At 42.2% G+C, this 16688-nt stretch overlaps 1 protein-coding gene across 1 annotated transcript in view; it reads right to left on the reverse strand.

The window, feature by feature from the left end:
- SNX24 (sorting nexin 24) overlaps positions 1 to 16449 on the reverse strand; it is a gene marked incomplete at both ends in the record, with an annotated part of 176521 nt that extends 160072 nt beyond the window's left edge. Inside the window, one exon of the mRNA XM_079701852.1 lies at positions 16390 to 16449. Coding sequence (XP_079557978.1) covers positions 16390 to 16449 — 60 coding nt within the window. The remainder of the gene's footprint in view (positions 1 to 16389) is intronic.
- Positions 16450 to 16688: the final 239 nt, after the last annotated feature.

Raw genomic sequence — 16688 nt, forward strand, 5'->3', positions numbered from 1 at the left:
GGTGGCAGGGATGGAGGTTATGCATGGGCTCAGCAACATGGCCTTCCACTCACCAAGGCTGACCTGGCTACAGCCACTGCTGAGTGCCAGCAGTAGAGACCAACACTGAGCTCTTAATATGGCATCATTCCCCAGGGTGATCAGCCAGCTTCCTGGTAGTAAGTTGATTACGTTGGACCACTTCCATCATGGAAGGGACAATGTTTTGTCCTTACTGAAACAGACCCTTACTCTGGATACAGATCTGCCTTCCATACATGCAATGCTTTTGCCACGACTACCATCCATGGACTTATGGAATGAATACCTTATCCACCATCACGGCATTCCACAGCACAGCATTGATTCTGATCAAATAACTCATTTCACAGCAAATAAAGTGATGCAATGGGCCCATGATCGTGGAGTTACTGGTATTACCATGTTCCCCACCAACCTGAAGCAACTGGTTTGACAGAAGGTGGAATGGCCTTTTGCAGACTCAGTTATAGTCTCAGCCACGGGGCAATACCTTGCAGGGTGGGACAAGGTTCTCTAGGAAGGTGGATAATGCTCTGAATCAGCATCCAATATAAGGTGCTGTTTCTCCCAAAGCCAGGATTCACAGACCCAGGAATAGAGAAGTGGAAATGGGAGTGACACAATTCACTATTACCCCTAGGGACCCACTGGCAAAAATCTTGCTTCCTGTCCCCATGAATTTATGCTCGGCTGGCCTAGAAGTCTTAGCTCCAAAGGGGAAAAAATGCTTCTATGCTTCTACCAAGAGACACAACAATGATTCCACTGAACTAAAATTTAAGACTATCACCTGGCCACTTTGATCTCCGCGTGTCTCTAAGTAAGTAAGTGCAGAGGGAGTTACTGTGCCGGATGGGGCGACTGATCCTGATTGCCAAGGGGAAACTGGACCAGTACTCCACAATGGAGGTAAGGGAGAGTGTATCTGCAGCACAGGAGATCCATTAGGATGTCTCGTAATATTACGATGCCCTGTGATAAAAGTCAACACAGGGCTTCCCTGGTGGTGCAGTGGTTGAGAGTCCGCCTGCCGGTGCAGGGGACGCGGGTTCGTGTCCCGGTCCGGGAAGATCCCATGTGCCGCGGAGCAGCTGGGCCCGTGAGCCATGGCCGCTGAGCCTGAGCGTCCGGAGCCTGTGCTCTGCAATGGGAGAGGCCACAACAGTGAGAGGCCCGCATACCGCAAAAAAAAAAAAAAAAAAAAAAAAAAGTCAACACAAAACTATAACAATCCAATTCAAGCAGAACTACTAACATCTCAGACCCTTTGGGAATGAAGGTTTGGGTCACTTCACTAGGTAAAGAACCAAGAGCAGCTAATGTACTTGCTGAAGGCAAGGAGAATTATGCACCGGGCAGTGAAAGAAGGTAGTTATAAACATCAGCTGCAAACTTGTGACCAGTTATAGAAATGAGGACTGTAATTGTCATGAGTATTTCCTTCTGATTATGTTATGAATATGTTTGTGTGCACATATAAATGTGTACGTACATATATTAATATACAGAAAGCAAATATCTTTGTTTTCTTCCCTCTTTTATCTCCTCATTGTGTAACATAAGATGTACTGACTTTATACAGGAGTATTTAAGTATTGTTAACTTTACATCATAGTATTTAAGTTTCAGGATGTCCTGACTCAAGGACCTTAACTCCTCTTCTGGGTAAGGGGTTAGAGTGTTTTCAGTTGTATACAGGATAGTTGTATCATGTGAGGCAGAATTATGACCTTACTGTCATCTTTATTTGGAGATTAAGTATGGTTTAAGGAGATGCACATGGGTGCCAAGTTGGTAAGGGGTGGACTTGGAATGGTTAATTTTATATGTCAGTTTGACTGACCCACAAGATGCCCAGATATTTGGTCAAACATTTCAAATTAAGCAGGTCCAAAAATAGGACTTCAGATCTTTCCCCCAAAATGTGCTCTACCCAAATTCATCCACATTTCAGTAAACAGTGCCCCCATTCTTCCATTTGCTCAAGCTAAATATCTTGGAGTCATCCCGTTCCTCATTTTTTCTCACACTCCATATCTAATCCATCAGTGAATCCTGTTGGCTCCATCATCAAAATCTGTCCAGAATCCATCTATCTTCCACCACTTTCACCTACAGAACTGTTCTAAGCCATCATCATCTTTTATGTAGGATACTATAATAGCTTCCTAACTGAGCTTCCAGCCTGTACCTGACCCTCCTATAGTTTATCTTCCACACTGAAATGAGACTGATTCTTTTCAAACTTAACTCACGTAACTAACATGTAAGGACGGGGATTTCCATCTGTTTTCTCTGCTACTGTGTCCTCAGCATCTAGAAGAGTGCCACTACACTGATCATGTGGTTAGTAATCAATACATACTTGGTGAATCAAATCATTCCTCTGCTTCCCTTCTGTCAGAGTAAAAGCCTTATCCCTCCTTCCCAGACCTACTGGCTATGCACTGCCCAAGCCACCACCTCACCTCACATTATCCGCCCCCATCACACTACCTATGACCTCATCCCCTATTACCCCCTATTCTCTGACTCCAGTCCAACCTCACTGGACTCCTTTCTACATCTAAAACACACTGGGCACATTCCTATCTCATGCCCTTTGCACACACTGTTCCCGCTACCTAGACAATGTTCCCTAGAATGTTCCCATGACTCACCCCTCACCTCCTTCAGGGCTCTGTTCCAATGTCACTTTCCCAGGGAGGGCTTCTCTGATGCTCCCCCCGGCACTCTTTATCCCCCTTCCCTTGTTTATTTTACTCAGCACTTATCACTATCTCAGATATTATACAATTTAATTATCATGTTTATTTCTGCCCTTCTCCACCCATCCAACTAGAATGTAAGCTTCTTGAGGGTAGAAACTGTTGACCGACTCTCCTTGAACAGAGACCTTTGTCTGTTTTGTTCATTGCTATATCCCAAACAGGTGGATTACTGCCTGCCACTCAGTAGGTAGTCAGTAAATATTTGTTAAATATTTAGTTAACAAATGAGTGATCTGTTGCCATTTTCTCTTGGTATTATCAACAATGCTACAATGAATAACTTTACATGTATATCCTGTGCATTCATGGATACAGACCAAAAAGTGGGAAGCCTGGGTCAAAGGCTTATATAAATATTTTATTTAATAAATATTGTCAAACTGACCTCCAAAACAGATTCTCCAAGTTATAGTCTCACCAAGAGTAGGAAAGTCTCAGCAACAGACAGTAAAGAACCGTCTCCCCTCACCCCCATTTTCATCAGTACTGGTTTTTATCAATCTTTTTCACTTTGCCTATCGAATTTTTTAAAAACTTGGTTTCAACTTTGCCCTTCCTTAATTACTAGTGAGACTAACTATCTTGTCATATGTTTTTGGTCATTTGTACCTCTGATATTTCTCTCCTCTTAAAAACAAACAAACAAACAAACAAACACTCTCATTACTTGTAGAGCTTCCAGGACAAAATTTTACCTGGGGATCTACAGTCCCACTAAACCACTCAACCCAACCTTCAAACTCCAGTCCCACCCCACCACTTACCCACTACCCAGACTTCTCACCCTTCCCAAGGCCCTTCCTTGAACCTGAAATGATCTTCGTCCCTTTCTCAAACTGGCAAACTGCCACTCATACTTCCAGAACAGGCTCTCATGTCAGCTACCCTGCACCCAAAATACCAGTGCAATGCCTGCGAGAAAGGAGGCACATAATAATCACAAGAATGAATTGTTGCTCTACTGGGCTTGTGTAATTTTGAAAATAAGATTGAGTTCCACTGGCAAGGTGAAGAGAACGGGGAGGGTGTATAAGAGAGAGAGGCTCATGGTTTCTAAAACAATTTCTAAATTCCTAAATTTATCTAAACTCAAAGAACTAAGAAAAGGCAGATGGTGAGACTCAACCCACATACTGGTTCTTCCTTAGAATAAAAACTTTTAAGTGAAAACCTGAGTAATCTGCGCTTTTAATAAAAATCAACAAGAGGACAGTAGCATATTTAAAATACCTACAACACTCCCTTCAAAAAAGGGGGGAGAAACTAGAAGGGGGACACAGAATATTTCAAATATGCCCAATCCAGTCATCAGAATTTAGCCAGCAAACTACATGGAATCTACATTCAGATACCACTATTCACCGATCAGATTGGCAAAAATACAAAAGCCTGACAACATGCTCAATTGGCAAGCTTGTGAGGAAACCAGAACTCTCATAAACTGCTATGGGAGTGCAAAATTGCACAATTCAAGGAAGGGAATTTGACAATGCCTGGCAAAATTAAATATGCATTTACCTTTTGATCTCGTAACCCACTGCTAGGAATCTATTTTAAAGATACACTGACAAAAATACAAAAACACATATGGACAAGGCTATTGACTGCAGCCAACGATGGAGAGCAAAGAGCTATAGAAAAGAATGCAGCATCCCGGCGTATGCCCATGTAGTCATCTCCAGGATATACTGTTATGTAAAAAAAAAAACAAAGCAGGTGGAAGAAAATGTTTTAATGTGTTACTGTTTAATCTAAGAACAGGAGTAGAGGAACGAGCGTATTTGTATTTGTGTATATATATGTTTGTAATATAAGGATAAACCATAATCTTTTCTTCTTAATGGTCATTAATGGCAGAGGAAGGAAACGGTGAATAGGACATAAACAGAAGTTAGATTTCCGCAGATAAACCTGATGCAGTAGATACTTTACACAAGTACAAAACAAAATTAATTTTTAAAAAATCCCTATGAATACAAAATAAAATGAGATTGGGTAGCTAGTTGGTGTTATCAGAGATGCAGATACCACGGATGTGGAGGGCTGATCATGGGACTTGAGCATCCTGGGATTTTGGTATGCAGAGCGGATCCTGGAACCAATCAATGGGCCACAGATAACGAGGGACAACTGTACTGAGGTTTTCAGTGTGGGAGAAAGGAGACACAGTTGAAGACACAAGTGAATAAGAAAATAAATTCCTTCCTTGACCACAGAAAAGATCTAGAGACCTCCACAAATGTGGTCGTCCCTTGGAATCTGTGGGGGATGAGTTCCAGGAGCCCCAAACTCTGTGGATGCTCAAGTCCTTTACAAAAAAGGACACTGTACAGTAAATACAGTCCGCTCTCCATATCCGTGTGCTTGGCATCTGCCGATTCCATGAACTGCGAAAAGGTTTAGGTTGGTTGAATGGGTGTGAAACCCACAGATCCGGAAAGCCGACCCTATATACCCCATGCCCAGATCATGGTCTCTAAATCATTTCCCACTAAAGGTAACCAGACACAGCACCCAACTTGAAAAAGCCAAACTTGAAAATGACCAAAGACGGGACAAAAAGTATGTAAGAATGACAAAGGCAGTGGACTGAACTACATAAAACATGCTAATATACATAAATTCATAACAGTGCTAATTTTTAAAAGAAAGCCTCTATGATCACCTTTAGTTTGTGATCTTTGGAGGCAACCAATCCATAATGTTGACAAATAAATAATAAGAGAAAGAATCAAGAATTTATCCTGCCTTTCCTATAAAAACTAAGCTTCAGAGTAACTAATTTATGAGGCAAAGTTCCTTCTTTATACATGTATTCAAGCCAATAAATGAAGATAGAATGATAACATTAATATATCAATGCTAAGCAACCACTAATGAATTAATAGATTCCTTATTAATTAACATTAATTAATACTAATTAATTAATATTGATTAATATTAATAGGCAATGTTCTTCGAGGGCTGCTAGCATCACAAATCAAATCTTAAAATGACCAAGCCTCTACCTTTTTACCATGTAAGGAACAGAAAAATGTGTTAATATTTTTATATTACACATGACAAGGATGTAATGACAAGGATGTAATCAGCAAAATCCAGTGTGGGAAACTCTATGAGACAAATGTCACAGTTTATACAACAAAATAATTGTTAAAAAAAAAAAGCAAGGGAGAGAGGTAGAAAAAGAACCTATAGATTAAAAAAGATATATTAAGCAATCACACTGTATAGACCTAGTTTCAATCCCAATTCAAACAACCTGCATTAAAAAAAAAAAAGAACATGAATGGGAAAATTAAGGAAATGTAAAAATGGATTGATATTTACAATATTGATGAATTATGGCTTATTTTTAAATAATCTGATAATGATATTGTGATTGTTTTCTAAAAGGGGAATCTTTATTTTTTAGACATACAAACTGAAAATATTCACTGATAGGTCTGAGGTTTCCTTCAAAATGAAATCTTGGGGAGGCTGTGCAAGGAGCAGTGGGAAAGAATAGGAGACAAAACTGGCCATGAGTTTATCATTTTTAAAGCTGGGTAAAGGGCTTCCCTGGTGGCGCAGTGGTTAAGAATCAGCCTGCCAATGCAGGGGACACAGGTTCGATCCCTGGTCCGCGAAGATCCCGCGTGCCTCGGAGCAACTAAGCCCGTGTGCCACAACTACTGAGCCTGCGCTCTAGAGCCCGCAAGCCACAACAACTGAGCCCACTCGCCCCAGCTACTAAGCCCGCGCACCTAGAGCCCGTGCTCTGAAGCAAGAGAAGCCACCGCAATGAGAAGCCCGCGCACAACAACAAAGAGTAGCCCCTGCTCGCCGCAACTAGAGAAAGCCAGCGCATCAACGAAGACCCAATGCAGCCAAAAATAAATAAAATAAATTTTTAAAAATTAAAAAAAAAAACAAAAAAAGCTGAGTAAAAAGGTCACTATTCTCTGCAGTGCTGGAGATGTTGAAATTTTCCATAATAAGTGATTACTTTTAAAAGGGAGGGTGAGCAAGACAACAATTGAAAATTAAAACTGAACAGACAAATACAAAGCAAAATAACAGGAAATTGCATTAAAAACCTGAATGAGTACCTGGAAAACTAGCATAAGAATACAAGGTATGAGCCCAATGATTTGCTTGTTTTGGAGAGATGCAGCGGGGGATGGAAGAGAACGGAGAAGGTGGGAAATATGTATCTCCATGCCCGCTGTAATACATCCCAATCATTTATATAAACATACTAGTCTCTGTGATTTTGAAGGAGAAAAATATGTAGTAAATAGGGCTAGAAAACTAAACCTGAATTGAACTGACGAAAGTTGTAATAAGAATACAAGCTGGTTAAATGTAATCGTTGCTTCTGTAGTACTTCAAAGTCTCTGCAAAGAGTTTATCTTACATAGCACAAATATTTATCCTGGACTTTGGTTTACATTATTAATTCACATTACAGAACTTAAAAAAAAAAGTAAACTTCAAGGCAGTCCCTACTTGAAATAATATGAATAAATCACGAACATAACTAGAGACACCATTCCTTGCACTTTGTAAGGATTCTCTCACTTCATCCTTAAACCATCCTATAAGGTAGTTACAGGCAGACCTCATTTTATTGCACTTCCCTTTATTACACTTTGCAGATATTGCATTTCTTACAAATTGAAGGTTTGTGGCAACCCTACGTGGAACAAGTCTATTAGCACCATTTTTCCAACAGCATTTGTTCACTTCATGTCTCTGTGTAACATTTTGGTAATTCTTGCAATATTTCTAACTTTTCCATTATTATTATGTTTGTTATGGTGATCTTGTGATTACTGATCTTTGATGTTACTATCGTAATTGTTTTGGGGCACCAGAAACTGTCCATATAAGACAGCAAATTTAATCGATAAATGTTGTGTGTGTTCTGACTGCTCCACAAACTGACCACTCACCATCTCTCTCCTTCTCCTTGGGCCTTCCTATTCCCTGAGACACAACAATATTGGAATTAGGCCAATTAATAACACTACACTGGCCTCTGAGTGTTCAAATGAAAGGAAGAGCCGCACATCTCTCACTTTAAATCAAAAACTAGAAATGATTAAGCTTAGTGAGGAAGGCATGCTGAAAGCCAAGATAAGCTAAAAGCTAGACCTCTTGCACCAAACAGTTAACCAAGTTGTGAATGGACAAGTTCTGGAAGGAAATTAAAAGTGCTACTGCAGTGAACACATGAATGGTAAAAAGTGAAACAGCCTTATTGCTGATAATGGAGAAAGATTTAGTGGTCTGGATAGAAGATCAAACCAGCCACAACATTCTCTTAAGCCAAAGCCTAATTCAAACAACTCCCTAACTCTCTTCAATTCTGTGAAGCCTGAGAGAGGTGAGGCAGCTGCAGAATAAAAGTTTGAAGCTAGCAGAGTTTGGTTCATGAGGTTTAAGGAAAGAAGCCGTCTCCATAACATCAAAGCGCAAGGTGAAGCAGCAAGTGGTGATGTAGATAGAATCTGCAACAAGTTATCCAGAAGATCTAGCTAAGATAATGAATGAAGGTGGCTACGCTACACAACAGATTTTCAATGTAGATGCAACAGCCTTTTCTTGGAAGATGTCATCTAGGACTTCTCATAGCTAGAGAAGAGAAGTCAATGCCTGGCTTCAAAGCTTCAAAGGACAGGCTGACCCTCTTGTTAGGGGCTAATGCAGCTGGTGACTGAAGCTAAAGCCAGTGCTCATTCACCATTCCAAAAATCCTAGGGCCCTTAAGAATTATGCTAAATCTACTCTGCCTGTGCTCTCTAAATGGAATATCAAAGCCTAGATGACAGCACATCTGTTGACAACATGGCTTACTGAATATTTTAAGCCCACTGTTGAGACCTACTGCTCAGAAAAAAAAATTCCCTTCAAAATATGACTAGTCATTGACAATGCACCTGGTCACCCAAAAGCTCTGATGAAGATGTACAACAAGATTCATATTGTTTTCATGCCTGCTAAGACAACATCTGTCCATAGCCTGTGCCATGGATTAAGGAGTAGTTTCAAATTTCAAGTCTTATTTCTTAAGAAATACATTTCAGAAGGCTATAGCTGCCACAGATGGTGATTCCTCTGATGTATCAGGGCAAAGTAAATTGAAAACCTTCTGGAACGGATTCACCATTCTACATGCCATCAAGGACATTCATGATTCATGGGAAGAGGTCAAAATAGCAACATTACCAGATGTTTGGAAGAAGTTGATTCCAACCCTTCATGGATGACTTTGAGAGGTCCAAAACTTCAGTGGAGGAGTTCACTGCAGATGTGTTAGAAACAGCAAGAGAACTAGAACTAGAAGTGGAGCCTGAAGATACAACTGAATTGCTGCAATCTCATGATGAAACGCGAATGGATGAGGAGTTGCTTCTTATGAGCAAAGAAAGTGGTTTCTTGAGATGGAATCTACTGGTGAAGACTGTTGAAATGACAACAACGGATTTAGAATATAACATAAAGTGAGATGATAAAGCAGCAACAGGGTGTGAGAGGACTGACTCCAATTTTGAAAGAAGTTCTGTGGGTAAAATGCTATCAAACAGCATTGCATGCTGCAGAGAAACCATTCATGAAAGGAAGAATCCATCAGTGCAGCAAATTTCACCGTTGTCTTATTTTAAGAAATAGCCACAGCACCACAACCTTCGGCAACTATCACCCTGATCAGTCAGCAGACATCAACATCAAGGCAAGACTCTCAGCCAGCATAAAGATTACGACTCACTGAAGGCTCTGATGATGGTTAGCATCTTTTAGCAGTAAGGTTTTTTTCTTTTTCTTTTTCTTTTATTTTTTTTTTGCGGTACGCGGGCCTCTCACTGTTGTGGCCTCTCCCGTTGTGGAGCACAGGCTCCGGACACGCAGGCTCAGCGGCCATGGCTCACGGGCCCAGCCGCTCCGCGGCATGTGGGATCCTCCCGGACCGGGGCACGAACCCGCGTCCCCTGCATCGGCAGGCGGACTCTCAACCACTGCACCACCAGGGAAGCCCCAATAAGGTATTTTTTAATTAAGCTATGTAAATTTTTTTTTTTTTAGACATAATGAGACTGCTCACTTAATAGACTACAGTATAGTGTAAACATAACTTTTATAGCTCTGGGAAACCAAAAAATTTGTGTGACTCTCTTTATTGCAATAATCAGTGGTCTGGAACTGAACCTGAAATATCTCTGAGGTATGTCTGTACTAGTATCCTCTTTTACAGATGAGGAAAATAAGACACAGGAAGATTAAGTAGCTTGCCCAAAGTCTGGCTTCAGGCTAAATGCTGCAGGCAAGATTTGAGGCAGACAGCATGAGTCCATCCACAGCCTGTGCTTTTCATTGTGAGGCTGTGTCAGCTTCTGTCATAAACTGGTATAATATTATAAATAGGGTTTTGCCAAGTGGCAAAACTTTCCAAGGAAGCATCTGAAATAATCAAAATTTGATTTAATCTGTACAGGTTCATATCTAATAACATGCCTGTCTCATTTTTGAGAGACAGTGTACTACAACTTGGACTACTTAGTATCACATCAAAGCAGATGAAACTAAATACAATGTGGTACCCTGGATGAGATCCTGGAACAGAAAAAGCACGTTAGTGGAAAAATTGGTGAAATCCAAAAAGTCTGGAGCTTAGTTAATAACAAGTTACCAATGCTAGTTTCCTTATTTTGACATTACCATGGTAACGGATGATGGTAACAGCGGAACTAGGTGAGGGGTACACGGAACTGTTGGTACTAATTTTGCAACTTTTCTGCAAATCTAAAATTATTTTAAAATCAAAAGTTTATTTTAAAAGAATAGATCAATTTCTAAGCACCGTATCTGCAAAATTCAATCCTCTTGTAAAATGTTTGATTTTCAAGTGAATGTAGCATTCTGTTTATGTTCAAGAATATTTTCAAACTGTATTTCTTGTCTTTAAGGGTAAGGAACGTATCTTACACATGCTTGACTTAATCACTCAACACACGTTTAATGTTCGCCTATGCTGTGAGTTTACCACGTGTGAGGCACTGTGCCAGCTACGTCCTTGTTACACAAAGGCCTCCTGTATCATGTTTATAAAGGGAAGATAATCATTGTGGGCACTGTGGTCTTGCTATCCTTCTGAACTTCTCCCACTGCGGTGTCTACAGGGTTAGGTGGCAGGAACGGACTGACCGCATTCCTAGCTCCAGGGATGCCCCCTAACTATTCTCACTCCATCTGGTTAACTTATCCTTGCCACAGTGATTACACGAATCATGGTGAAGGCAGCCAATCAGCACACAGAATTCCTCTGGCAACTGCATTGGTTGAGGAGCTAACTAGGGATAATGAGATATGAAGGAAGAAAAGTGTCCTTGCTCTGAAGAAACACCCTCTCTTCCTCTGGATTTTGTAGAATATGATTTTTTTTTTTAATCTGCAATATGTTACCATTTCGTCACCAGGTGGAAGCTACTCTGAGGATGAAAGTAAACAGAGAGTGGAAGTGGCCAGGCCCCCTTGATCTTACCAGTGTCATTCTCACAAATATAAAATGGCAATAATAATATTTCCCACAGACCACTGTTAATTCCAAGGCAATATGTGCACTACGGTTATGTTAAAAACAACAAAAACAACTAAGAATTGGGATGATATTAAGGTTTTGCTAACCTTGTGGTAGTATTTACATTTTGGTTATGTTTCTTTAAAAAGTCTTTGCCTGTCAGATATTCACAGTAAAATGTTTACAGGTGAAATTTCATTTTGGATTTGCTTTAAAATACTCCAGATTTTTTTTTTAATGGGAGAATGAAGGGTGGTGAACGAAATAAATATTGTAAAATATTGAAGGTGAGTAATGGGTAAATGGTGGTTCATTATATTGTTCTATTTGTGTATTTTAATCCAGAAAATATTAAACTGATAATTATCCCTGCATATCTCAATATTATGATCGTGTATATATGGAGCTGCCTTATCTATTGAAAAGCATGATATAAAGTAAATCAGTGAAAGAGTCCAGATCTCAAGAAAAAGACATATTTGTATAAACACAACACACTCAGTCTCACACATACAGTTAAAATGGACTTGAAGGGCTTCCCCGGTGGCGCAGTAATTGAAAGTCCGCCTGCCGATGCAGGGGACACGGGTTCATGTCCCGGTCCGGGAAGATCCCACATGCCGCGGAGCGGCTGGGCCCGTGAGCCATGGCCGCTGAGCCTGCGCGTCTGTAGCCTGTGCTCCGCAATGGGAGAGTCCACAACAGTGAGAGGCCCACGTACCGCAAAAAAAAAAAAAAAAAAAAAAAATGGACTTGAAAATCTATCTAATTGAATGCCTCGATTTTTACAGCTATGGAAAATGAAATCTAATACCTTCCAACTTTTATGGTGTTACATGAATGGTAATTCTAGTTTTGTTTTGTTTTTACCAACCATGTTATCTGAAAATGGAAAATATAAATACTAACCTATACTGGCACCCAGGACCTGCTTCCTTTCATGTCCAGTGGACTGTTCTCCATCCCCACCTGACAAGGCCAGTGAGCCGTATCTAGCACTTTCCTTCTTACAAAGCACCTACTGCTCTTTCTCTTCCTGCCTCACACCCCTCACCCAGAACTCTCTATGTATCCTGAACTTCACAATGAAATAGGCTCATCTGCCACAAAAAACTCAGCAGGCCCCCAAATGAAACTGCCCACATGTCAGTTTTTTTTTTTGTCACTGGCACCCAATACTCACGGGAGTCACCCTGTTGCCTCACATCTGGTCACCAGACCCTGGAGATTCCTGTAAGTCCTCCCCTTTCCTTTCCCAGTTGCCTTAGTTCAGCCCTCATTCTCTCATTTCTGGTCATTTTGCATCTCCTACATGATTAATACTCCAGGGTCATCTTTCTAAACGCAAAGCTAATCATGTTACTTCCTTCCTTAAAACTCCAGCGACTTCCCACTGTCTGAAGCTGAAGTCCATACCCCTTTAGAGCTCTCAAGGCTAGCCATCTGGTCTCTCCACACCTCTCTCTGTCAGGAATCACTGCACAACCCCAGTCCAACTCACTGAGCTGCTTCACGCCTCAGGATCACTGTGCTTCTGACTTTCTTCTCCTATTAGAAGACTCATTCATTATTTATTCAGCACACATGTAGTGAATTTTCACTATGTGATAAGCCCTGTACAAGGATACAGCAGTGGCGAGTGACACTGTCCTAGTCTCAAGGAGCTTACAGCCTAGCAGGGGAACAGATATTAAACAAATACACTATGGGGGGTAGGGGTAGGGTGGGAAGGGTTCACCTGCATTTTGTTACAATATCCTTTCCTGCTTCTTTGTAAACTAAAATGATTTAGAAGTGGCCCTTTTTTTGTTTGGTGTGGTTTGTTTTTTGGTGAATCTGGGCGTTTAACATGCCTTTTTCCTGAGATGAAATTTTGCCCCGCACTTCCTCTTTTTGGAATTCACTATCCCAGCAAAATTCTCTTCAGATTTCAAATGTCAGCATTCCTGAGCACCCCTTTTCCCCCACCCAGAGCACATCACCCTAAGGCAGAGCTGAACGGCCCTGTTCCTCCTCAGGACTCCAGCTGATGTCAGAGGGCTCTAACCCTTCCCCCCCTGACCCCTGCTGCATGGGCTGAGGGTCCCTAAGGACAGCAACAACATACTTCCACCTTTCAATTCCCCACCTAACACAGTGCAGGCCCATGGTAATGTTTAAATGTTCAAAGGGCAAATATTCACTCTTCAAAGGTAAATTACTTCATACATAAAGCATAACTTCGTATAAGCTTTTTGAATAACAATTGAGCAATACTGATAAAAACTTAGAAGGCCCAGAAGTACCACTTCTAGTTAATGTTCTACAGCAATCCTAGTAGTAGGCATAAAAAGCATGTACAGGGATATCTTATTTCAACATTTGGCATAGTTGCCAAAAATTAGAAGCAAATGTCAATGGCCACCAACAGAGATCTGTGTTAACAAATTATGGTGCATTCCTTCTGCGGAAGATCCCTTTGCTACCAGTAAGAAGGAGACAGACCTATCCGTATTGGCACAGAAAGATATCCATAAGCTGTACAATGACAGTTATAGTGAAATCCTGCTATTTATTCTAAAAAAGAAAAAAACATGTTTTCATAGCATAGGGGGGAAAGTCTCTAAGAAAGCACCCCTATGCGTTATCCCTAAGGGCATGGGACAAGAAGGAGGAAAAATCATCCTGTACTTTAAATTTCCTATCACTGAATTTGTTAGAATGCAGTTTAATATTTCTTAAATTTGAAACACAATCACTAAAGTAGAAAGGTACTTTTTACACTAAAGTATACATTATTTTACCAGTTTCTTGTTTAGGGAACTGAGATGATATTTTTAAATTTTGGGTTTTTCTAAAATGATGAAATATTATTCGATGCTACCTTCCCAGCACCCAGAATACAGACACATAGCAGGCACTCGGTTAATGTTTGCTGAATGAATAAACTGCTGTACAATTCCAAAACTTCTGGCCAAGGGTAGAAAGTATCTGCTTCACAAACTCACAAAGGAAAAAAATCACTCGCAGAAGTATCTTAACAAATGGTTACCAACGTACATAAATTAGGATTTTTTTAAAGTAAATTTTCAAAAAGCACACAAACTCTCCTCACATAAGCAATCTTCTACCTACCAAGTTTACCAAGAAAAAGGCTCCTTCCAAATCAGTTTAATTCAAAACCTGGAGTGTGGCATATGGCTGGCCATAACACAAGTAATAAAAAGAAATAGGAAAACTTGGGTTAAAACACAGGTACTCTAATAGAAAAAACCAATCATTTTGATCCACCTAAGTGCTTATTTGGGGAGGTAATTAACTTTTAGCTTGGACTACTGAGACCAAGGCCCCTGACAAGCAGCCTGTTTATCTCCAGGTGCTAAAAGAATGCCCTAAAGATGGAAAGCCCTCCATGACTGTTGATGCTGATGGGAGAGGTGAGACACCTGAAAGAAGGAAAGACAACCAAGGTTTTAGGCTTAAGGAAAAAGACTTGAATAGGTTCAAATTTAAGGTCATTCCTCCACCCCTTTTTTTTTTTTTTTTTTTTTTTTTTTTGCGGTACGCGGGCCTCTCACTGTGTGGCCTCTCCCGTTGCGGAGCACAGGCTCCAGAAGCGCAGGCTCAGCGGCCATGGCTCACGGACCCAGCCACTCCGCGGCACGTGGGATCTTCCCAGACCGGGGCACGAACCCGTGTCCCCTGCATCGGCAGGCGGACTCTCAACCACTGCGCCACCAGGGAAGCCCCTCCACCCCTTTTTTTGAAGTAAGATACAGTATATTTAATCAATTTCATAACTCATTTATTTATATAAATAACGGCCAGGGAGCTCAGCTCTTCCTTGGTTGAAGTCCCCCCCTTCCCCCAAGGGAAGGCACTTTGAGAACTTGTTTTGGGATACATGGACCCAGTAGTCTACGTAATTCTAGAAACCCACATACTCCTTGGACTTTTTTTTTTTAATCACTACTCTTAATTCTAAAAATTCCTTTGAGAGGGTGATTTAATCCTCGCTATAAAAACACAAGGTTCCAAATAAGTTGTCACCAAAACCCAATAATCTTTAGAGAAGAGAGAGATTAAAATACTTCTCTGCCAAACTAATGTAACTGGAGTTTAGCAAGTGCGTGAATTAAATAACAAGTGAATAAGTGAATAAAATAACAATCCTTTAGAGTGCCCTGTGCAATTTTCCCCAAAGCCTACCTGTTCTTTAAATGGAAATAAAATTTTCCAAGGTCTATCCCAGGCTGAGGCATTTCTCCCTCTAGCAATGACTGTCTAGATGAAGATGTCTAAGTTCGCTGGGAAATCAACTACCTACAGTTCATTTACTAAACTTATTACCCGAAGGTTCCAGGCCCTGGTCTCTGCCCTCCCTGCCACTCCTCCACTCTTGAAAGCAGGGATCCTGTTTCTCATTCTTCAGAGACCACAGTCCGAAGTATGGAACAGGTGCTCAGTGAGTACCTGATTTTTGCCATTTCATGGCACTGCATAACTAGAAAAAGACTTTGGGAATCATCTAAAAGCAACACATGTGTTTGCTTTGGCTAATAAATTCTACAAATGATGATTTTTTTTAATTAGCGTATTTTCCATCTGAATGAATCCCTACGTAACTTGGAAACCAACATCAACCCGCCCGCAAAGACACTTCTGTCTGGACAGAGGAGCAGCTGTGCCAGAAACGAACGCAGCCCATCCCGGGCTCCAGAGGGCTGGCGGCGGGGAGAATGGCGAGCGCCGCGTCCGAGGACACGACTCCCGGCGCTCCTAGCTGGAGGCCGGGAGCCGGGCGGGGAGGGGGAAGGGACCAAACCGGGGCACCCCGAGCGCCCGCCGCCGCGCCAGGGAGGGGGCTCCTGTTTCCTTGACAACCGCGCCGGGGCGCAGCCTTCTCAGTGGGCCCGAGGAGGGGAGGGAAAGGGAGGGGAGCGAAGGGACCCCACCCCTCAACCCCGCGCAGGGGCGGCGGCTGCCGGAGGAACCTTCCGGACTCAGCAGCCGCAGGCCTGGCTCGCGGGGCCCTGTCCCGCCGCGGCCGGCGCCTACCGTGTATCCCCGCTCCAGGTCACTCTCCTCATAGCGAAAGGACGGGATGTAGACCTCCATGGTCGCGCCAGCCGGCCAGCGGAGGGCGAGCGGGGGGCGGGCTCACGGCCGCGGCCGCCGCCCCGCCCCCGGCCCAGCCGCCCCACCCCCCTTCCCGGAGCCCACGGGACCCAGAGAGTGCGCGGAGCGGGGCAGGGGCGGGAGCCGAGGGCCGGCAGCCGAGGGCGTGGGGACTCTGTAGCCCGCCGCTCTCTGGGCGGACCCGGGGCCGGAGCCGGGGGCCGGGAGCCGAGGGCGCG

This window comes from Hyperoodon ampullatus (assembly GCF_949752795.1).
Source record: "Hyperoodon ampullatus genome assembly, chromosome: 4".
In the NCBI taxonomy this organism is placed as follows: Eukaryota; Metazoa; Chordata; class Mammalia; order Artiodactyla; family Ziphiidae; genus Hyperoodon; species Hyperoodon ampullatus.